Here is a 24030-nt window from a genome sequence, read left to right as displayed (position 1 = left end):
AAGAAAAATTGACTTTAAAATGTTTTTATAACATCCATGGATTAGTCAGAAAACAAAAACCAAGTTAAAGTTAAAAAGTGGAGTATTTATAACAAGTTGATCATTAGAAAACCATTTGGGAAATGCTGATGTTTCTTTTAGTTGACTCTTGTCCAGAAAGCTCGTAATTTCAGGGGTTTTTTGCCTCTTAACTCTTCTACTATGCATATACATTTTTCTCACAGGCTCATTTTAAAAACAACTATACTTTTTTTAAAAAAGAATTCCATAACTTACCATTCCAAAGAGCAGGCATTTGGTTCGGTTTTGATTCTCTCCCTTCAGAAATCTTATTTGCCAGACAACTAACAACATACTGTGTGGAAGGCATGTTGCTCTGAAAAAGCCCCTCCTACACAACAGTGTGTGCCAAGTTGTGCCAAAGCTACTGTGTAAAGAGGTCTTTGTTACTCACAACCTTTCTAATGGACAAATTCCGACCATTAGAAGAAAAGGGCTCTGTTTGCAGCAAGAGGAGAAAGAGAAGTCTTGTTTGCAAAAATCCCAGTCCTGATTAAGCGTTACAGATACCATGTGACAGCTCCTTTAACCAGGCCCATGAACTCCATTTCCCACAGGGTCTGTTCCCGAATCCACCAGATGTTTAGTGCTGGCGCCACAGTCAATTCCTCTACCCAGCCTGGTCAGGGTTTTAATACATGTAAACGACTGGTTGGTTAGAGAGCAAATAGGGCATGGTACATACACCAACCAGAAAATCCTTACAAAAAGGTTCCAATGTGTTCCTAGTGAACTGTTTAGTGGAAAGTTCGTACTGTAAAGTTTGTTACATCTTAATAGTGTATTCAAATCTAGCACTGAAGCTCAAAGCATGTTTACTTTGCTGTACGTAAATAACTGAAATAACTAGTTAATTTTGGTAGTCATTAAAAGACCTGAGGCATAGTAGCAAATTATAACCCATCAAAATATAAATTAGCACTAAAATGTCTGTTTAAAATGGTACTTACAGTTAAAAACACACAGCAACAAAATACATGCACAGGTATCTTGGAGAAAAGAAGTAGGATTCAAGAGAGTCAGCTTGAACAAATACAGGGACAAGTTTGGATTAGAATATATTCTCTCCAGGATACTGGAAGATTTCTTCTCATAACTTCCTCCCAGACAGCTGAGATTCTAAACAAGAAAAGCCTCCAAAATTGTCTGCTTCAAGTAGCAGGGAAATGTGTTTGCACAGGAATTCAGCTACTGATCTGCTTGGTTTACCATACTAGTGATAGAAAGGATTGCTAAAGCCTACAGATCTACTGTGTGTACGCAGGGCCGAATTTAGATGAAAAGAGGCCCTAGGTTATTCCACTTATGAGGCCCTTTCACCTATAGTGAAAGTGTAATTTTAATTTTGCTAACAATTTGAATGTAGGCCCCTCTTGATCTTGAGGCCCTAGGCTGAAGCCTAGTTAGCCTATAGGAAAATCCGGCCCTGTGTGTACGTGTCCTAATCCCTCGAAGCTCATTTTCTTAGATGGGCCTGTAAAGAGTTCCTGGATAATGCAAATAATCTGTTTGACTTGCATTAACCAGACTTGGGGACATGGTGGCTCAGTGGCTAAGACACTGAGCTTGTTGATCGAAAGGTTGGCAGTTCAGCGGTTCGAATCCCTAGTGCTGCATAACGGGGTGAACTCCAGTTACTTGTCCCTGCTTCTGCCAACCTAGCAGTTCAAAAGCACGTACAAAATGCAAGTAGAAAAATAGGGATCACCTTTGGTGGGAAGGTAACAGTGTTCCGTGCACCTTTGGCATTTAGTCATGCTGGCTACATGACCACGGAGACGTCTTTGGACAGCGCTGGCTCTTTGGCTTTGAAACGGAGATGAGCACCATCCCCTAGAGTCAGGAATGGCTAGCACATATGTGTGAGGGGAACCTTTACCTTTACCTTTAAGCAGATTTTTGTGGCCTGCCTGCCTTACACTAAGAGGAATTATACTGCAAAATAATTGGTGTATTACAAGCCATTACAGCAAGAGTCAATATGTACCATGAGTACAAGATAAAGGATGAGAGTCTCACAACAAAAATTATTTATTTAATGATCCCTAATACATAGCATGGAAAAATAGCATCTCCATTTATTTACACTGATAATGCTTTTAAATACATTTTTCATACAATGTTTACACAAGAATTCCATTGCAAGGAAAGTCTGTTTTGGGGGAAATAAACATTGTAATTTTTAAGCTTCAGGTGAGCTAGTATTGTCATCCTTGTGTTAGGAGTATTTCTGTAACCCCAAATAAAAGCAGAAGGCAATGTATCCAGCCTGGCCAGAATGAAGGGTCAACAAAATTTCAGGACTGTGATGGAAGAGGTACGAGGGTAGCTCATGTCCCTTTGAAAAGACCCCACGTCTTGCAAAACTGGGAAACACATAGAGAATAATTTGAAGATCAGTATCTCAGATACATTACTTAGAAATGCTTGTTTTCAAAGATACTTCCACAAGAGAGTTAGAGAATAGTTTTAAACCTTTTAAACCAGGTTGAAGAATCAATGGCAGGCATCAAATTCACTGGGAAACATGCTAGCATTAGCAATTGTTTAAAATGATAGTACCAGGCTCTAGCATCCACAAAGACCAAGCCTATATCTAAACAAAAAGCAGCATTTGTAATACATTATGGGACTGGAAGAGTACCTCTAATAAACTTAAGTTGAATGGTTTCAAGGATGCAAAGCTTTCTAAAAGTACAGACCTGGCCATTGTAGAAAAGCTGGGAGGCAACCTTGAATATAAAGCCGTTTTGGGGATATAATATTGTGAGTTCTCTCCAAATGGAAAACAAAACTCAGAATTTTTTTTTTTTATTAAAGAGTTTTACAAGACAAAAAAAACATTTTTACAAGAAAAACATAAACCATTTGCCATATTTCCATATGTGGATTGTACAATCACATTTGCAAATTAACAACCCCTTTAGAAAAAAAAAACAGTTACGTAAACTCAAAAAGCCTCTCCAGATTCCTTACACATATTTTCCCTTCCCTCCTCCCCACTCCTCCCCCAACCCTCCCCCCCCCAGGACTTTCCAGAGCAAATATAGGATATAGCATCTAACAAACATATATATATACATATATATATATATATATATATATATATATATATATATATATATATATATATATATATATATATATATATATATATATATATATATATGTTTTCTGAGGTTTTCGCGGGTATTTGTATGTAGGTCTTTGGTTATTCGGGTTTTCTGCCGCGTAAAATTGGAGGTTTCTTGGCAACGTTTCGACGAAGTCTCATTCGTCATCTTCAGGCTGGTGTCTTCAGCTTCGTGCTTCTAGGAGCAATGTGTGTGATCGCACCTGTTTCTTCCTTTTAACTGCCAGTGGGGGTGTGAACTGAATGTGTCACAAGGAAACAGAATGCCTTTTCGATAACAAGACCAGAATGTATACAGGTAGTCCTTGACTTGCCACAGATCATTTAGTGACTATTCGAAGTTACAGCACTGAAAAAAGTGATTTATGACCGTTTTTCACACTGATGAGCATTTCAACATCCCCATGGTCACGTTTTTTACATTCGGATGTTTGGCAGCTGGTTCACTTTTTGCAACCTTCTAACAAGCAAAGTCAATGGAGAAGCCAGATTCACTTAACAGTTGTTTTACTAACCTCACAACTGCAGTGATTCACTTAACAACTGTGACAAGAAAGGTTGTAAAATGGGGCAAAACTCACTTAACAAATGTCTCACTTAGCAACAGAAATGTTGAGCTCAATTGTAGTTGTAAGAGGCCTACCTATATTCAACAGTTTTTTTTCATTCAAGTTCCTATGAAGCAAAATGTTATTTAAAAATGTCATTTTTCTGCACTTTTTTCTGCTTTTTTTTTTTTTTAATTTGATTTATATGCCGCCCTTCTCCGGAGACTCAGGGCGGCTTACAATGCATTAAGCTTTGTATTTTTAAGCATAGTAGTCAGACTCTTTATACTCCAATAAATCTGAAAGAGTCACATAAACATTTCCATTGTCCACGGTGACTCTGTGAGTCCTTTGTTTTACTCCTTTTGATTTCCACTTGGGTACTGCAGATGGTTCTTTGGGATTTATTGCTTGATACAATCCTTCACCTGTATTCAGAGTTATTTTATACTTATGAAAAGGACAAATAATGCATGGTTGTCCATTGATGTCCTAGAGACACAAGGTAAAAACAAAAATGTTTTTCATTACCTTATAAACATTAGAAATAGACACATATATTGTCTACCTACAAATTGTCTCTGATCATTTAGTTAATTGTATTTGCAATGTCCCCACCCTTTGATGCTTTCATTTATATGAAAGTATTGGTTACTGCATTAGCTATCATATTAAGTGGGTACTGTGTTTACCTACCTCTATTTCACCAAGATCTAAGGGACCTCCTGCATCTATTAAAAGATAAAAATATATTAGAGCTATTAGTTATGGTGGTTGTACCCTACTTCTAGTTTCAGAACTATTATAGCTCTGAGTACAAATGGCTGGGGAACATACAGAGGTGTGGGATACAGCATGCATTCCCTGCATATGAGCTTCCCAACCGCATCTTGCTATCCAAGAAAGATACAGGACTAAAGAATATGTGCATTAACCCAACAAGGGACTTGCTTTGTTCTCACTGAATGTAGTTACTTTAATAGCTATATTACAGTATAGCCTCTACAAGCCTCAATACACATCATTTTTAAGTTCTTACGGTAACAGCGGCAATCCAGAGCATAAAAGTGTTCACCATGGTAGAAAATAACAACTTGTCTGTCGTGGACAATGGCTGTTTTTCTCTGGCGCTTTTTAATATCATCTTCTCTACCAACATAAATTGGACTAGACACTTCCTTCCTTTTAGATGGTTTGACCATACTGCTTTCATTAATATCCTGCAAGAAAAAGAATTACATTAAAAATTAACATGAAAATAAAAACAATTGACCTGAGGAGAAAATCCAACAGTGCACCATAAGAAATCTGCTCTCTTCTTCCTCATAAGGTTTTCCAGTTCTTGCTGAAAATCTTTTTGGAAGGTCTCCCGACATATTGTAGCAGATTTTGAGAAACCGTTTTGGGCTACAGGGAAGAACTGGAGAACTTTCCTATCTTTTGAGATGTTCCCTTGCAAAGTAAATTGAGTTGGATGCCATCATCAGTAAATTCACTTTAAAGCAGACCTGTAAACATGTGATCCACCAGTCCTTTTAGATGGAATCACAAGGGTGACCCAAGTTTCCTCCTCATGTGAAACCTGCAGAAAACAAAGGAATCAAGTCTTTGGCAGTCAGCCACACTGGTCAGCTGTCTTTAGCTGAAAAGCAGAGATGGCCACAAATTCTGCAGATAAGATTTATATGTCCATAAATCTATCATGAAATAGAACCGAAAGAAAATAAAATAAGCATTATTCATCCAAGAGTAGTGGTGGTTTTAAAATTGTTTTAAGGTATCTCATCCTGATCCATCTGGTGAGTCCCTGAATGTAATTAACTTATTGAACCAGTTCAGTGCCAACATGCAGTCATCTAAAGAAGAGTTCTTGAAGGAAGTGAATATTCTGAATGTCTCCTTTGCGCCAAATGGGCAAAGTTAGCACAGAATCCACCTGGAATCAGTCCCCACTAACCAAAGATCTTCTGCCAGAAACTTTAACCTACACTCACCAGCACATATAACCCAGTTTCTATGAAACAGTGCTGTTAGGGTGCATATCAAAAGGCAGAAAGAAACCAAAGTGCTTGCAAGGAAGAATGCTAGAGAAAGACAGGCTCAATGTAGCCAGATGGCTGTGGAACCAGACCAAATATAATGGGCATCAACTCAGAAAGAACAGAGTATTGATAGGCTACCGCATAAAGTTCTCCATCTGAGAGTAATTCAATGCTCTAACAATGTATTATTTACCATATGCTTTAAGTCTTGTTAGAAGATATGTGCCTAATCACAGCATTGTTAAGAGGATACTGAAAGAATTACAACAGGCCCCATTAAAAATAAATTGTTGAAAACACTTTTTTTCTGTAATTCAGGAATGGGGCTTAGCCCATCCATCAATAAATGCTAATCAACATTTGTGGCATTTGAAGCAAAAATAGGTTTATTAAGAAATATATCAAGATAAAGCCTCACTTGTCTAAATTACACGTTCAAGAGAGGGAAATAGACATAGTGGGTATCTAGTTCTCTTTGTCTTTTAGTACAGAAACTCAATTAGCCAGATCAAGTCTGTTCTTAGATGGTAACTGACAGTTACCGGCAAAAAATAAACCTGCTGGACTATCTGACCATTTATTTTTTTTGCCAGCAAGAAAAGAATTTCTTTTGTGGCATCTGAATATGTGTAATGACATCTCTGCTCAAGCTCCATTGTATAATAATGTCACAACCCAAGTAAGTAGAGGAAGGGGCCCTGTGCACCAACGTTACTATGGAGTGGAGTTTGCCATAACTTGTCCTGCTTTCCTGCAGATAATCCTAAAAGCTGTATTCCAAACCGAAAAAGATAAATTTGTAGGTGCTTGAGAGTCCTCTTAAATACTCCTCTATTTCAGTCAATCTACATTAAATCATTACTAATAGGGTTGTGTAATACAAGAGGTGATGGTTTGCAAATGATGTTACTTGAGTCAATTTAACAAAGCCAAACTGCATTATTGCTTTGTTATGCATGTGTGTAAACCCTGTTCTTCAGAAAACACATCCTGCAGGAAAAAACTTCAAAAGTTGAAAAGGACTGCTATTTTTTTTCCCCAAACTAAAATTACAGTTATAAATTGGATGCAGTAGAAATACCTATGGACAAACACATGAAAGGGCTTACATTTTATTAGCAAACAGAAGAAGGGGGAAGCAGTGCCTTATCTGGCAAAGAAGAAACTGAACAGAAGCAGGAGTTAGCTAGGAAAATGAAGATTTCTATTAGAAAGAACAGACCAGGGTGGATTTGATTTAAATCAAGTCGATTTAAATCACTAGTAAAAAGGCTTGATTTAAATCGACTCAATTTAAATCATAATTTTTAAAGGGCAACTGTCATCTCTGTACTGTAGTGGCTCCTCCTTTGACCTGCTGTTGACTCACCGACAGTCCCAATATTGCAGAATATACAGCCTCATGCTACATTTATTTATTTATTTATTATTTATTTAGTAGTCCAATTTATATGCCGCCCTTCTCCGTAGACCCAGGGCGGCTTACAAATGCATTATAGCAATAGCCTGCATACTTTTTTGTATATACCTGCTTATTAGGGCTTTCGCCCCCCACAAGCGGTAGAATTAACACTAGTCAATAAACCAATGTTTCTAAAACTTAATCCAAGTGAAGCGAACTGGGTTTTTACACAATAAGAGAACAATTGCAATAGTATTTTCTTAATGTGAGCTTCAGCAAATAAAATACAATGCCACACACCAATTAGTCACACACAGTGGACTGGAACCTGATTATCCATATTAGTTGGTAAACAGACCAATAAATCACATTATAGATAACTGAGAGGATTGCAACTACAGGGAGCAGCAATCAGACTCTGCCAATGTCTAGAAAAAAATCCTCTTTGATATTTAGCTTGCATTTACCAATCCTCATTCTTCCTGTGAGTCAGCCTTCCTACTGCCAAACAGCCTCTTAAAAAGAGAAACAAGCAAAATGGTATGTGATGTACTATGAAGGAACTGGCTGAAAGTAAAGCTACTGGCACAGCATTAACAGCTGCAGCAGGCTCAGAATACAAAGATGTGAAATCTAAGGGGAGGAAGTGGGGGAGAAAAAAGGAATCTTTAATAGCTGGCAGCTTCTCTGCTAGGGCCTTTGGGCTCTTTTATGATCCAGTGTTGTTCCAAACTAGCTCTCACCACGCTGCTATGGTTATGGAGAGTTATGAACTCTCCCTTTGATGATGGTTGTGGGTATGGAACGTTATTAACTCTCTCCATCAAATAGGCAATGGGCATTGTGTCAACTTCGAAACGGTTCAGGCCTGAGGCAGCCATCTTTCCGTTTCTCAGATTACCACACTGTGTGGGAGGGGGGGGAAGTCTGGAATGTCAGCCCAGACGACAACAACCGACCACCTTGTGGGAACCAAGGTCATCTCAACAGATGCTGGCCAAAGACTGAGGGGAGTTGCCAAGGAGATGCCAGAACACCTAATTGGACAATGTGACCTGTGACCATGAGGGAAGGAATTATTTTTTCTTTAATTATACTGAAATCATGGGAAATATTTAGAAATGACGTACTCAATAAAACAGACCTTTGAGAAAGCTGAAAGTCTCAAGAGTGCCGAATGGTTTGGGTTCATTACTCAGAACCTTGACACATTGCTCACTTACACCTTCGTATGTTTATATCTGCGTTTTTAATGAATCTGCTACTTAATAGTTTTAAAAAAATCTATCCTGCTTTAAAATAGAAAATAAATAAATAAATAAATAAATAAATAAATAAATAAATAAATAAATAAATAAAATCCTTATACATATCTTCTTGATAGATAGGTAGTCCTTGACAGTGGTGAAAAGTAAAATTTGTTACTACCGGTTCTGTGAGCGTGTCTTGGTGTGGGGGGGGGGGTAATATGACCAAGTGGGCGTGGCCAACTTTTTTTTTTTTACTTTTAAAACCATTTTTTCTACAACCTCTTCGGCTGAAGAGGTTGTAAAAAAAATGCTTTTAAAAGCCTCTGACGATCCCAGCTGACTTGCCTGATCGGCAGAGGCTTTCTTTTTTCTTTTTTTTTTAAAGCCTCTGGCAATCCCAGCTGACTTGCCTGATCGGCAGAGGCTTTCTTTTTTTTTTTAAAAGCCTCTGATGATCCCAGCTGACTTGCCTGATCGGCAGAGGCTTTCTTTTTTTTTAAAAAGCCTCTGATGATCCCAACTGACTTGCCTGATCGGCAGAGGCTTTTTTTCCTTTTAAAAATATTTTTTCTATAACCTCTTCGGCCGAAAAGGTTGTAGAAAAAATGCTTTTAAAAGCCTCTGATGATCCCAACTGAGCCGCACAATCATCAGAGGCTTTTTTTTTTTTACTTTTAAAAGCATTTTTTCAGCCGAAGAGGTTATAGAAAAAATGCTTTAAAAAAAAAAGCCTCTGATGATTGTGTGGCTCAGCTGGGCATGGGGGGAGGGGCAGGGATTTTTGCTACTGGTTCTCTGAACCACCCGCCTCCATCACTACCAGATCAGGCGATCCAGTCCAAACCGGGAGCATTTCACCCCTGGTCCTTGACTTATGACTGATCATTTAATGACTGTTTAAATCATGATGCCTCAGAAAGGGTACTTTAGGGCCCTTAAACCATGTTTGGCTGTTGTAAAACATCGCACCACCCCCACTGTGGTCACATGACTACATTTTGGGCACTTGGCAACTGGCTCGCATTTACAACCAGTTGCAGCATCTCACAGTTACGTGATTGTGATCTGCAATGTTTTTTTGCCGATTTTCAGATTTTTTTTCATTTAGGAAAATAGATTCACTGTACGCCTCATAATCTGCTTAATGACTGCCATAAAAATGCTTAAAAAACCAGGTCTGGTCTTGACTTATGACTGCAGCAATTTATGAACACAACGACTTATGAGCAAAATCAAGTTCAGGACTACCTGTACATCTATCCTGATAGTATTCCTTGCTTTAGATAATGGAAGTACAGGTAATCCTCAATTTACAACAATTCATTTAGTGCCTGTTCAAAGTTAGAACGGCACTTTAAAAAGTGAGTTATAACCATTTTTCACACTTACGACCATTAGAGCATCCTTGTGGTCATGTGATCAAAATTCAGAAGCCTGGCAACTGACTCATAATTGACATTTGCAGTGTCCTGGGGTCATGACAATAGAGAAGCCAGATTCACTTAACAAACGTGTTACTAATTTAACAACTACAGTGATTCACTTAACAACTCTGGCAAGAACAGTTGTAAAATAAGGTGTAACAACTGTCTCACTTAGCAACCAAAAACTGGGGCTCAAATGCGGTTTGTAGTTAAGGACTACTTGTACTTGCAATGTAATGTTGAAACCCCAGAATTTATTTTTTTTATTAGATTTTTATCCTGCCTTTGTTACTTTATAGGTAACTCAAGGCAGAAAACATACATAATACTCTCTTCCTCCTCCTATTTTTCCCAAAACCACAACCCTGCGAGGTGAGTTGGGCTGAGAGTGAGTGACTGGCCCAAAATCAGTCACTTTCATGCCTAGAACAGGACTAGCAGTCACAGACTCTTCACAATAAGGCAGATTTCTGATGTAGTCTCTTATTGAAGCTTGCATTATGGATGTTAGCATCAGGGGGCTTTCTCAAATTATAGAGACTGGCATAATTACCCTCCAGTTACCTTTTTATATTTGGGCAAAATATTGGAGAGTGTAGTAGTTTATCAACTCTAAGCAGTATTCTTCATCTTTTGATTTTTTTTTATTATTCAGTGTTTGAGTTCATTTTTAGGCAGAAATAGCCTTAATTTCCATGTTGGATGAATTACAGTAAAAGATAGTAGGAAAATGCTCACTTGGCACTGCAGTTTTCATTCTTATATAAGTGTTAGAGGTGTGTGTGAGAGAGAGGGGGGGAGTGGGAGAGGGAGAAGGGAGAGAGAGACAGAGAGAGACAGAGACAGAGAGACAGAGAGAGGGAGGGAGGGAGGGAGAGAGAGAGGGAGGGAGGGAGGGAGGGAGAGGGAGAGAAAACAAGCATCTTTAACTCACTTTTGACTCCTGGCATTGTCTGGACTAATCCATGCAACTTTCTTGGCAACATCTTTGAAATGGTTTGCCATTGCCTTCTTCTTAGAGCTGAGAGAGAGTGACTGGCCTAAGGTCACCCAACCCATGTGGATTTAGTGTTTAAAGCAGACCTCAGTCTCCCAACTTCTAATCCAGCACCTTTAACTACTAAATCAAATCGGCTCTCTGCTACTCATATGCCTGCTTGTAAAAGTGATAGATTGGCAAGATACTTTTCAGCATTGATTCGCTCCTAGTGGAATTGCTTCAGTTGATCTCTCTCAAACCTGGATCCAAATATTCATCTTGATTTATAAGTAAATTATAATTCTCTTGTTATACATGGCTGTTACTTTTTAATTTTATAATTACTTTTGTATTTATTTACGGCATACTGTCTTAAAAAGTACCTTAAAAGGCACTTTATAAATATGCCATTCAAAATAAAGCAGTGAGCTTAAACATGCTACTATTTATTCAAAATAAACTCTCCTTCAAGTTTGACTCCTAGTTACCTAGGTAATGTATCTGTGCAGTTTTCTTGATGACAGTTTTGAAATAGCTTGCCACTCCCTTCTTTGGGGATTGCTTTCAACTTCCCAATCTGCAATTCTTTACAGGAATCCCATCTATATTAAATATGCTTTACTTCTGCTACTCACACTATTGTTATTATTAGGTGCCTGAGTCAAATGTTGGCAACTCCCTGGACAAGAGCCTGCAGTTTTCTAAGCAATTTTAGAAGTGATTTGCCATTGCCTGCTTTCTAGGACTGAGAGAAAGTGACTGGGCCAAGGTTACCCAACTTCCTTTATACCTAAGGCAGGACAAGAACTCACATTCTCCTGGTTTCTAGCCTGATGCCTTAACCAAATTGGTTACGAAATTGGCTGTCAAAGCTCATTATTTTAGGTTTAAATTATAACTGGGTTGAATTGCAGATGTAGCTAGAAGTGGAGCTAGAAGAAACATTTCTTCGAATATGTAGTAACACTTCAATTCCTCTGTTCTCTAAATATAAACAGTTGTGTAGCACATACATAGTTATTTATTTCCAGACTGTTAAATTACGATTCTATCAAGCACTGGAGTATGAAATCCGGGCTGCAAATATCTGGACAATTCAAACGAAGGGGAACCAAGGCTTTCTATTCGGCTTAAGTTTGGCGTAGTGGTCGGAATGATTTTTGCAGCCCAGGAAGCGTAGATGTAATTGGATTTCAACTCAAAATACAGAAGTAACCCAAGATTTGGAGAATAGTAGTCTAAGGAAGGCTGACCGTGAAATGTCACACAGAGATATTACTTAAAACTCCTGTGATGGGATCAAACACAGCAGGATATTTTTGTTGTATCCCCCTATCTCGGTCTGCCTCGCCACACGCGGCTTACTCCCATCACACGATCTTCGCCACCCGCAAGGGGGCGATCGATGCGGACGTTCTTGCCGCATCCAGCCTGACCTTATCCACGGTTGCAAAAGCACAACGCCCAGCCCAGCAGCCTTCGCGCTCCAGAAGACCACAACTCCCTGCAGGCGCTGCGTTCAGCCCTTTCCTCCTATTCGCTCTTCTCTTTCACGTGTTCTTCTTACGGGGAGGGGGAGAGAGAAAGAGAGAGAGAGAAAAAGAGAAAAGACTTTTATTTAAAGGAAGACCAACCTGTTCCATTTCGCCCGTCGAAAGGGATGCCATTCAAATCTGGCTGCGAGTCCTACGCTGCAAGATGATGTCCCTGAGTTGGGTTGGTGCGTCACATCTGAATGTTACTGGCGCTATAAGCGTCACGTGATAAAACCTCGCCTGCTGATTAGTGTTTCTTTATGCCCTGTTTTTCTTCGTAGAAAATTTACACGAGTCTTTCTTCTTTGCAAATCCCCTAAATACTTTTTTTTCCTGCCTAGCCTGGTTTATTAAAGAAGCAAAAGCAGAAGCAAAATGGTGGGTTTTTGGGAAAATCCAGACAGAGGTCTGGGGTTGGCCAGATCGAGAGGAATAAGTGGGAGAAATGGTTAGGAAAAGCCTGGTACGAAGAAGAGACCCTGAAGCCCCATTTGTAAAAGTTCGAACAAGAGAAGTTTGGGGGGGCAGGTCAGCCTCATTCGATCCCGAAAAGGTTGAAGGATACGCAGTTTTTTTTTTAAACACGGAAAAAAATACTGCGATCTTTATATTGGCCAAAGGTTGCCGTGTGTTCGGTTGAAACAAAATATTCTCTCTCCTCTCGAAGAACTTCTAGCATTTTTGAAGAACGTGAAACAGTTTATTGCCGCATTTGGCTTTTACTTCCTATTCTGAATTTTATGTTCTTTCTCAATATCAATATCAAGTTGGCATACTTGGGACCATGTATTTTATCATAGCTGAGATTAGTATATAAACAAACTTGTCACATTTGTAATTCTATAATTATATGTTATTTAATTTAAAATAGAAACAGCAGCATAATGCGATAAGCAATATAGTACAAGTATAAAAAGTAATGTATGTTTGTTTAGGAAGCAGAGCTGATTATACAAATGCAGCTTTCCTTTCCAATTCAGAGAAGGTTCATTTTCAATTAAGCATTCTTGTCAGCAAGCCCAAGTTAAGCAACGCATGTAGAGCTTTAGTATCAGTATGTCAGATTTTATAATGTAGTATATCAATATGTCAGATTTACTCAGCAACATACCAGAGGTAGGTTTCAGCAGGTTCACCAGTTCTGCAGAACTGGTAGTAAAAATTCTGACTGGCCCCGCCCCCATCTATCCTCTGCCCCCCAAGTCCCAGGTGTTCTGGAGGAAATGGGGATTTTGCAGTAACCTTCCCCTGGATTTATTTTATTTATTATTCTATTTTATTTTATTTCTATACCGCCCTTCTCCTGCGGGACTCAGGGCGGTGTACAGCCAAGATAAAACATAGCATATAAAATTTAAAAAACAATTTAAAAAACAAATAATTTTGGCCCAGTTTAAAACCCAATTAAAACCGAATTCAATTAAAAACAGAGAGGATGGGATCAAGCCAGCCCGGCTAGATGGAATAAGTATGTTTTCAGGGCCCAACAAAAAGTCCGGAGGTCTGATATCGTGCGTATCTCAGGGGGCAGGTCATTCCAGAGGGCAGGTGCTGCCACAGAGAAGGCTGTCCCCCTGGGGGTCGCCAGCCGGCACTGTCTGGCCGACAGCACCCTGAGGAGGCCCTCTCTGTGCAAGCAAACCGGTCAGTGGGAGGCTATTGGCGGCAGAAGGCGGTCTCGATTGGGGAGGGAATGGAGATTTTACAGTATCCTTCCCCTGGAGTGGGGTGGGAATGGAGATTTTATAGTATCCTTCCCTTGCCATGCCGACCAAGCCACGCCCACCAAGCCATGCTACGCCCATAGAACTGGTAGTAAAAAAATTTGAATCCCACCCTGCAACATATTCATTTCTTTATTCTGTTTTGGATATGTAGTTAGAATGCAAAGTGTAAAAAGAATAAAAAAGCCTAAAAAATTAAGAGTTAAAAATGAAAGATAAAAGAAGAAAAATAAATGCAGCACAAGCTAGTTTACATCTACATATTTAGTATATTGTTTCCCTCCATAGATTTCTGTCCTTACAAACCATACTCATTTCCCTATACCATTTCATGAATTGTTTCTGTTTTCTAAACTTAACACTTATTGATGATCTCATCAATTCCATCTTATTGCAACTTTTTTCAGTCTAACCACTTTTTGTACACTAGTTTTGCAATTTGTTCATCAGTAATTTCTGTATTGTCAAACCAGCTCTAAGTACTTCTTTTGAATCAGTCACTCACTATTGTATTCAGTCACTTTCATTAATCACCCATTTGTTGTTGGCCCCATTTCTTCTGGTTTTACCACACATACTTAAGTACCATATTTCCGTTCCATTTATTTTGTTTTTATTGACATACTTAACTGTCACACCATATAGCAAAGTCAACAAATGATTTGACAGAAAATTGTTCTTCATTTTTTGTAACAAACATAACATGTAACAACCCTACCAGCATTTGCACATCTTAAAAAGTCTTGCAATTTTTCCCTTTTATCCTGTCAAACACAACTACTTTTATCTTTAATGTTTGTTTTCCTCTTCATTCTTGTTTTTGCATCATACATTTTATTTAATAAATCATTTGGATTCTTAGCCAATCATAATCACATTCAGACCCCCACAAACTGTCTTCTAAAGTCACCATAATTTTCATAATTTTTATTTGTATTTTGCCTTTTATTATTTTTACAAATAACTCAAGGCAGCCAACATAGCCAATGCACCTTCTGCTTCCTATTTTCCCCACAACAACCTGTGATGTGGGTTGGGCTGAGAGAGACTGGTCCAAAGTCATTATGCATTATATTTATGTAATCAAATAAAGAGCAATATATATACACTCAATGTTGAGCCATCATTTACTAAACATCCCATTTATTCCTCAAACATGCTTTTCTTCTATCATATATTGTTCTTACCACATTCAGCAGCCAATCTTTCACCCCATATTTTGCAAAACATTCAAGGCTATTCACTTTATCTTATACTTCCTCTAAATCAAAAAATATACAATAAATAGATTCAAAATATAGTTACTAAATATAATTTTATTTAATTTGTTAAATTATGTAGCAAATCCTATTTGATTTCATTTTTAAATTTGAATCTAACCCAGATTCAAACTTAAAAATTTAAGGATTGAATGCTTAATCAGTGTTTTGTCCCTATGTTATTTATTTTATTTATTTATTTATTAAATTTATATGCTGCCCCTCTCCGGAGACTCAGGGCGGCTCACAATACATTTAAAAAAAAACAATTCTAAAAACATTTAAAAGATTAAAAAACATTAAAAACCTTAGAACGCATTCACACCATTCATGGCCGGATCTCACCAGATCGCAAAGTGAGATAAACGGCCCCAGGCCTGCCGGAAAAGCCAGGTCTTCACAGCTTTTCAGAAGGCCAGTAGGGTGGGGATGGTCCGGACCTCTCTGGAACCCGGAACTGCTTCCAGAGAGCTGGGGCAGCCACAGAGAAGGCCCTCCTGCGCTGGCCCGCCAGCCGGCATTGTTTAGCTGACGGGACCCGGAGGAGACCAACTCTGTGGGATCTTGCCAGTCGCTGGGAGCTATGCGGTAGAAGGCGGTCTCGAAGATAACCTGGCCCTGAGCCATGTAGGGCTTTAAAGGTAATAACCAACACCTTGAATTGTGCTCGGAGACCAATAGGGAGCCAGTGGTGTAATGTGGATGTATCTAGGTGCACCCACAACAGCTCGCATGGCTGCAATCTGGACCAGCTGCAGTCTCCAAACACTTTTCAAGGGTAGCCCCATGTAAAGCGCGTTGCAATAATCTAACCGTGAGGTAACAAGGGCATGAGTGACTGTGAGGAGCGCCTCCTGATCCAAGTAGGGTCGCAATTGGTGTACCAGGCGAACCTGTGCAAAGGTCCCCCTAGCCACAGCTGTCAGATGTTGCTCTAATCTTAGCTGTGAGTCTAGGAGGACACCCAAATTGTAAGCCCATTCTGAGGGGGACAATTCCCCCCCCCCCAGAACCAAGGATGGACAAGCAACATAGTCTTTAGGAGGCAATACCCACAGCCACTCAATCTTGTCTGGGTTAAGTCTGAGCCTGTTGACTCCCATCCAGACCCACACAGCCTCCAGGCATCGGCACATCACATCCACTGCATCACTGAATTGACACGGGGTAGAGATATACAGCTGGGTATAATCAACATATTGCTGATATCTTACCCCATATCGTCAGATTTTGCTCTACCCCCACCCCAAGTCATATATCAGATGAGCTAAATTGCTCTAAATCCAAGGAATATTTCATTTAAACAAAAATTTCTAAAATTTCTAAACTGATTTATTATTGGGTTATGTTTCTTAATATAATAAAACCTGGGGTCACTTTTAAAATATTTTCTGCTTATTTTGTCTTTCATTTAATGAGGGCATACTTGTAGGAAAGTTAAAAGTATAGGAAATCTTTGATTTGGGATGAAAATATAAGTGAATTAATATTGCAGTATTATTCTATAGCTTACCTTCTTTCTCTCTCTGTCATTATTTATTTATCCCCAAAGCTCTTGGTGCTTTACAAAAAAAAGACATAAGAAACAACACATACATAATAAACCAAGGAGAAAAGTAAGAGGTGTAGAGACACTAGTGAAAGCCTACAATTAAATTACAGTAACTAAACAATAAAGACTAATCAAGCCAAGACAAAATTATGGCAAAAATGGCCTCCCGTCAATTTTTCAGCAGCTTTTGCAAGGACTGGACAGGTACTGAAAAGCAGTACTCGCAAACTTTTCCTTCCCTCCCCCCTAACATTCTGAAATAGTATCCTGCTATTAGATTTCTGGTTACATTGAACCATCCAGGCTAATCCCACTGGGAGAATATGGACTAGCAGATCACAGTCATATTCTGAATAGCTAGAAAACATTACTCTGGTTCTATTCCAGCTTTTCAGGTGGATTTGAATAGTGTTTGTCTAGAGTAAACTACCAGTTCTTTGCCATTAAAATACATACTTGCCATTAAAATACACACATGCTTCTCAATGGGATACAATTTTTATTTCATACTACAAAGACAATAGGGCCATTATGAGTTGATTGAAACTTGGAAACAGGTTCTTTATCAATTATGGATAGAAAGATGGCTTTGACTGACATAAAAGGGCCATAGAATTCTTTAATCTTGTCATTTTTATTAAATGGAATACTAGGACAACCAACTTACCTTTTTGTGCTTTTATTCTACTCACTGATTCCAGACTGGCATCACAACCATGCACCACTATGTAACCCAATTAAAGGCTCAGTAGACCAGTCACCCTTACTAATGCTCTTTTTCAGCCTCCTCTAAAAACTGAACAAGAGAAAGAAGTAGCAGCAACCATCTTTTTATTTCCCTTTTCTGGCAATTGCTGGTGAAGACTGTTTCCAGATGCGCAAATGGTCAATGGAGGTAATAATGTGGTAGACCTACAAAACTGGGAGTCAATATTGCTAGTAAACTTGTCTAACATTATACATAAAAATTGCCATGTTCAGCTATCACCAGAAACAATGAAATTCCTTTAAAAATCATTACTGTTTAGACTTCTTTTAAAAGACATCAAAGTAATAGCAACATTTAAACACACAAAATGAATATTTCATAAGAACACACAAAAAATATGACATATTTGAAGCCTGACATATTTATTTCCTCAAGAAAACATTTTATAGTTTTGGTGTGCCTGAGTTTTCCTCTTTTTACAAAGCTGATAGACAAAAATGAGATGGAATCTGGAGAAATAAAAAAAGGAATTCATACGAGCTATTTAATAAAAAATACTTCTCACAATAGAAGTATCACTACATTCCAAATGTCTCTGGGCAATTAACAAACATAAAATACAAAATGCAACCAAAATTCTAACCCACAAGCAATAAATAATCATAAAATGGTGTCAAAATATTATCAGCCATTGAGGTTCCTATAAAATAAAATATATACTTCCTAAAAGCCAAACCATTGGTAGGTTTTGAATCTTTCATGGAAAACCATGGTAAAGGAATGAGGCCATGGTACTCAGCCATTTTCTTAAACCCTCAGAAAAGGGAAATCATAAGTTTCTTTTCTTGAAGAGTCAATTTTACTGGGAGGATGGAATCACAAATATATTTATATACGATTTATACTGATATTGTTTCCCGATTGCTTATTTGTACCCTATGACTATCATTAAGTGTTATACCTTATGATTCTTGATGAACGTATCTTTTCTTTTATGTACAGCAAGAGCATATGCACCAAGACAAATTCCTTGTGTGTCCAATCGCTCTTGGCCAATAAAAAAATCTATTCTATTCTATTCTATATGAGACCCAATTCTTAGAAGGTTACACCCCATTCCAAAAATAACCTGAACCAAACCAGTCTTGTTATGAAGATAAGATAGTTAGAAACTGTTCTACCTATCCAAGAATGGCTGCACTATAAACAGAAGAAAGAAATTCAAGAATTTCAGCCATAAATTGGATTTGTGTTTGATACATAGCAACCACTGGAACTCTTTTGTAACAGCTTCATTATCAGAGTGTTCACAGCCTTGGAACTTATTGTACCAATTTCTTGCCTAGCAGCTTACAGACATCCTGCATTCAAGCCAGACCAGGGCATATAAATTAAAACCAACAATGATCAAGGATTTGTGCTACTTGAGCCAACATCTTGAAATGTGTAATAGATTTTACTTTTACAAAGCTCAAGTTACATTAGCAGCTTACTCATATATGGTTGTTCAGAAGTAAATTTCATTCAGTTCAGCTGGGCTTATTTTAACAGGCTAGGATTTCAATATTTTCATCCAAAAGCTTAGGACCTGGTCAATGTGTGTTGTGTGTGTGCTATTGAAAAAAAATCTTAACTTGCTAATTTTTAAAAATCAAATTGTATCCCAGACAGCTATGGTTGTTGTTTTTTACCAATTGGTACTTTCCCCCCTCTGGTAAGCTTATGAAAACACGTGATTCTGTTTTTAGTGAGGGCAGTTGCAAACCATCGACAGATTTCAATACAAATCAAATCACTAATAATAATAAAAAAAGATCCTCTTCAACAGGTTTCAGATGCACGGCCATATTTTGGCAGATACACCACCGAGCAAGCAAACAAGCATCGTGGAGTCTGTGGAGGAAAGGGGGAGGGAGGGTTGAGGGGATGATTTCATTCAGATGTGAAAGGCAGCTTCACAAAGTGTGCGGAGAAACCTGGTTCAGGTGGGTGTGAAAGACTGCGACTGGAGGTGGAGGTGGAGGGGGGGGAGGAGGCTGACGGGTGGGCAGAGCACAGGCGCGAAGGCTCTATCTCTCGTGGAGTGCCCACCCACGGTGAGTGCCAGGTGACAGGCAGAGCCCCTATATATGCTGCCGAGGTACGTCCGTCCACACACAACCCGCGCGGCTGCTTTCTAAGAGTAAAGTTTGTTCCCAGTTTTGGCGGCCAGAGGGAGCCATGGCTGATGCGCTCGAGCCAGACAGCCAAGCTCCGGGAGCCAACTTGTCCAGCCTTCAGCATCCCGCCTGGAACTTGAATCTTTCTTTGCCCTCTCGTTGGGCTTTGCCCGGACAGCCTGCGCAGACCATCGGGGCGGGCGCCATCATGCTGCTGGCGCTGGTGGGCAACTGCTTGTTGTTGTACCGACTCCGCTGCGGAAGGTGCTGCTGCGGAGGTCGGCTCAGGAGGCGGCGGAAGATGGATTTCCTCCTGGCGCACTTGGCCATCGCCGATCTCTACGGCTGCGGGCTGACGTTGCTCTCCCAGCTGCCTCCAGCAGAGGACGAGCGCGTTGCAGAGCCCGGAGGCGCGGGGTGGGCGGCCGGAGACGCCACCTGCCGCTTGCTCCGCTTTCTGCAAGGCTCGGGGTTGCTGGCGCCGTCGCACATGCTGGTTCTTATCGCGTTGGAGCGACAGCGCTTAGCCATGGGCCCTCCGCTCCCTCAGGAATCGCTGCCGCCTTTCGTGCTCGCCCGGAGCGCCCTGGCCGCACTGGGCTGGCTCTTGGCGTTGCTGCTCGCCCTGCCTCAACTCTTCGTTTACAGGCTGGCCCCGTCGCAAGCCGGAGGCCGCTGCCTCAGCGTCTTCCCTCAGCTGCCTCGATGGCACGGACAGGTCTACGCCGTGTACGAAGCCATCACGGGCTTCGTAGTTCCCGCTTGCCTCTTGGTCAGGACGTGCAGCCGCATCGTCGCCACCCTCGGCACTTCTGGAGCCGAGGAGGAGGAGCCGTCGCAGGAGGGCCCCGGAGGCAGCGCCGGACCCTGTGGCCTTGAGCTGCCTGGCGTCACCGGCCCCAGCCCGCCGCTGCTTCTGCGGCTTCTGCCGATCTCCAAGTGCGCTTCTCGCTCGCCGTCGGCGCCCCGAAGCCTGCCCCGCGCCCGAATCAGGGCGCTGCAGCTGACTTTGGCGCTCGCCGCGCTCTTTGCGCTCTGCGGTTTCCCGCGTTTTATTTTGGAGCTGGCCTTAGCTTTTGCCTCTCCCGAGGCCGCCACCCACGAAGCCCGGACGACCCTGAGCAACATGATAGCAGCCACCAACAGCGCCGTCAATCCCTACGTGTGCCTCTTGTTCCACAGCTACCGGCCCTGGGCGCGGCGGCTCCAGCGCAGCCTCTGCCGGTGCCCCGATGGACAACCCAGACGGCAAGCTCGCCACCGGCAGCGACTGTCGCCCCGGGCGGCCGCGGATCGTGCTGAACTTTGGCTGTGCCCCTGCCAGACTAAGACGCCTGCCATCGCAACAGCCATCCCGCTAGAAAAGGAGGAGAGCCGGGCTGTTGGAGAGAGCGGATTCTAAGACCCGGAGCCGACTTCGAAAAAGGCTGCATTACGGTCCACGGAGAGCAGGTCAAAGGAAGGAGAAGGGAGCTTTGGACGATTAGGATGGCCTTAAGTCTGTTTGGGCTTTTGGCACAATGTGCTCCACTAATTTAAGAGTAAAATAAAAGATCCCAGCGTGTTTGCTTGCCTGCAGGTCATGTGTTCAAAGGCTTTACCCTGAAACAAACGGAGAAAGGAAAAAGACACTCTGCACTTGCTCAAGAGCCCACTTTGAGCTCTGCAGTTCTTTCCAATTGCCTATCTAGTTGTAAGAATTTAAGTCCATATAAAACTATATTACCACTGTAAATGAATTCTATTTTTACTGATCTGGCTCTTATCATAAGTGCTGATGTGGAATATCGGAATATCTCAACTGGGTATCTTCAGCCTGTCTGAGGTTTTGTTCATTTTACTATATTGTCAATGTTCAAAGCAAATGGGACTGTTCGCACTTTCAGTAATTTGCATCCAAGATCTGTTGGATATAACAAAAGTTTTTGTCTATACACAAGAGACTATAACACCTCGATGTAAACTGTTTAATCTGTGGCTTTCACTAAATTCAAACATTTTTCCTTGTACTTTGTAATATTTATGGACGTACACAAACCAGAAACTGTTTGCTTGTTTTGTGCACACAACAAATACTTGGAAGGTTAGTCAGACAATTCTAGGTAGGTAATAGAGCAGCCATACAGAACACTGTAGGACTTGTGATTGTTTGACTTTTTGTCCAAAACTATGGAAGCATCTTACTGGCAAGAACAAAAGGTTGCTGCTTCTTGGCCTTGTCTCCTTTTCTCTACACAATTTGTGGGCCAGCCCATCCACCAATCTCCCCAAAGTCTCCCCCCCCTCCCATGCTGCTGTACTTCTGTCGGTCAGTCCCCTGATCATTTCATTTTCTCTTTTTCACTTAGCTGTTTCCAATTGTCTGGCATTTTCCTTGCTATCTCCCAACCCAGAATATTTCTGCCCCAAAAGGTATTCTGAGTTTGTGTTCGAATCAAACACACAGAAATCCAGTCCATGGTCAGACTAAGCAAATGTACACCAATCTAGGCATAGACCATCAATACAGCATATACTAGTTTTATTTTTTAATAGTTCCAGACAGAGATAGAGAAACAAGAGGATTACTTTTGCTGCTATGCACAGAGATTGTATTATTAATGCCTTCCGTCATTTTGTCATATTCTACATATTAACTGCAAATGTCCAATATAAAATGAGACATAGTTTATTATAATAAGAGTCCTTTCTGTTCATTTTAAACGGCTTTACTTAGATATTGACCTAGTATATATTATGAATCCCAGTAAAGGTTGCATTATTGATATGTGGGCATATGTAAACAATGACAAAAATCAACAGATGTAAAATAAACTGCAGAAACTGAAAGCTTTCAATAATATTTTATAGAAATTCATCTCTCTTGCAATTAATTATTAGTAGTGTTACTTTATGTTTTGTTTATAAACAAACAACATTGGCAATTGCAGATAGTGTAACAAAGTATTTTTCCTTCTGAAAGCTAAGGTTGAAGGAAGGCTATAAAATTTAAGCAAACTTTCTTGGAAATATGTTTTCTTTAGTTTAGACTTACAGTCCTCTACATGACTATAAAGCAGTATCAAAAGGAGTTTATCCTAGTCATTTTTTAAAACAATTTGCTTCTGAATTGACTATAATATAGCAAGTTAATATTCTATTTATATCCCCCCTACCCCAAAGTTTTCCATAAGAGGTACTATACAACAAAACTTTTGTGCAGGTGCTCTTAACCAGACTTGTTCTCTATCCTTTCTGTTTTAACCACTCTTTATCAAATGGCATTAGAATGGCTGCAATGGTACATTAAAAACAGAAAAAAACAGAATATGTAAAATGGATAAAATCGAATCCAAGATCTGGAAACCTATTTGTACTGGAAATGTACCCCAGAAGGGTTACTAAGGTTGATTGAAATCAATCCCAAAGATGCTTTTCAAACGGCAATTGGATGTTCTTGTTTTTTCCCCCCTTGAAAATGTTTCACTTCTCATCCAAGAAGCTTCTTCAGTTCTTCTTTTTCAGAGAACTGAAGAAGCTTCTTGAATGAGAGGCGAAACGTTTTTAAGGAAAAAACCTAAGAAAGTCCAGTTGCCTTTTGAACAGCACCTTTGGGACAACAGCAACCTTGATCTGAATGATTGAGAATCTCCATAGACATTAAAATGAACCACTGATAACAAGTACAGATCAGGACAAAATCCAGCTTATTACCATTGAAATCAATGTCAACTACTTATTCAACTGTTCCTTTCAGAGGCAAAATTACACATTTTACTATAAGATAAAATTTTGGGAAGTTGAGAAGGGATGATGGCAGCTCAGAAAGATCAGAAATTTTTTTTCTCATAACAGAAAATGAAATTTTTTGGAGTGGCTTTCTTTTCCTACTCGCTTTCCTTTCTTTTGGAAAGAGAGGACTCACTTGAGCAATGATTTTATTCCCCATGTTCAAATAATTATTAGACCCAATATCATGACGGCGTAAGCTAGAATTCAGATTTCCCCAGTCAACTAGCCTTAGAATCCCTATGATGGTATAATGAGTATCAGTGGACTTGTAGATATCTCCTTTGGGGTCTACCATGGTCCCAATTCCTCATTAATGTTAATTATTTTTTTTAAAGAAGTAAAAAGTAGCTATATTTTGCTATAAATCGAAGTGGTGTTTTCCAATATTTTCTTTCCAAGAATCTCATTGGGTGCTACATGGAGCTGATAAATATTTCCAGAACATAAACACTGCACCCGACTGCAGTTCAGTGTGTCACTTGG

At 40.0% G+C, this 24030-nt stretch overlaps 3 protein-coding genes across 5 annotated transcripts in view; 1 reads left to right on the top strand and 2 right to left on the bottom strand.

Annotated features, from left to right (window-relative positions):
- The window catches only part of RHOBTB3 (Rho related BTB domain containing 3), a 77901-nt gene extending 74860 nt beyond the window's left edge, over window positions 1-3041 (bottom strand). The window contains exon 1 of the mRNA XM_034440708.3: window positions 277-3041. The gene's annotated coding sequence lies outside the window, so the exon portion shown is untranslated. The remainder of the gene's footprint in view (window positions 1-276) is intronic.
- Window positions 3042-3910: 869 nt separating this feature from the next.
- Window positions 3911-12599, bottom strand: RFESD (Rieske Fe-S domain containing). Of its 3 annotated transcripts, none has more exons than XM_034440703.3 (4): window positions 12473-12599; window positions 4781-4961; window positions 4438-4472; window positions 3911-4233 (listed from the first exon to the last, which is right to left on the bottom strand). In XM_034440703.3, the coding sequence occupies exons 1-4, from the start codon at window positions 12503-12505 to the stop codon at window positions 4003-4005; spliced, it is 480 nt and encodes a 159-aa protein (XP_034296594.1). In that variant the 5' UTR covers window positions 12506-12599; the 3' UTR covers window positions 3911-4002. The 3 variants fall into 3 exon arrangements, with proteins under 3 accessions (XP_034296594.1, XP_034296595.1, XP_087742024.1); XM_034440704.3 differs by having other exon boundaries at window positions 4817-4961; XM_087885898.1 differs by lacking the exon at window positions 12473-12599 and adding an exon at window positions 10794-12369.
- Window positions 12600-16950: 4351 nt separating this feature from the next.
- Window positions 16951-22605, top strand: GPR150 (G protein-coupled receptor 150). The gene has a single exon (XM_034440701.2). It carries the CDS (start codon window positions 19838-19840, stop codon window positions 21176-21178), a length of 1341 nt encoding a protein of 446 aa, XP_034296592.1. The 5' UTR covers window positions 16951-19837; the 3' UTR covers window positions 21179-22605.
- Window positions 22606-24030: the final 1425 nt, after the last annotated feature.

This window comes from Pantherophis guttatus, chromosome 2, assembly GCF_059756535.1.
Source record: "Pantherophis guttatus breed Tessera chromosome 2, ASM5975653v1, whole genome shotgun sequence".
Lineage (NCBI taxonomy): Eukaryota > Metazoa > Chordata > Lepidosauria > Squamata > Colubridae > Pantherophis > Pantherophis guttatus.
Note: the sequence above shows the minus strand (reverse complement) of the source record. Positions and strands in the feature narration are given on the sequence as shown.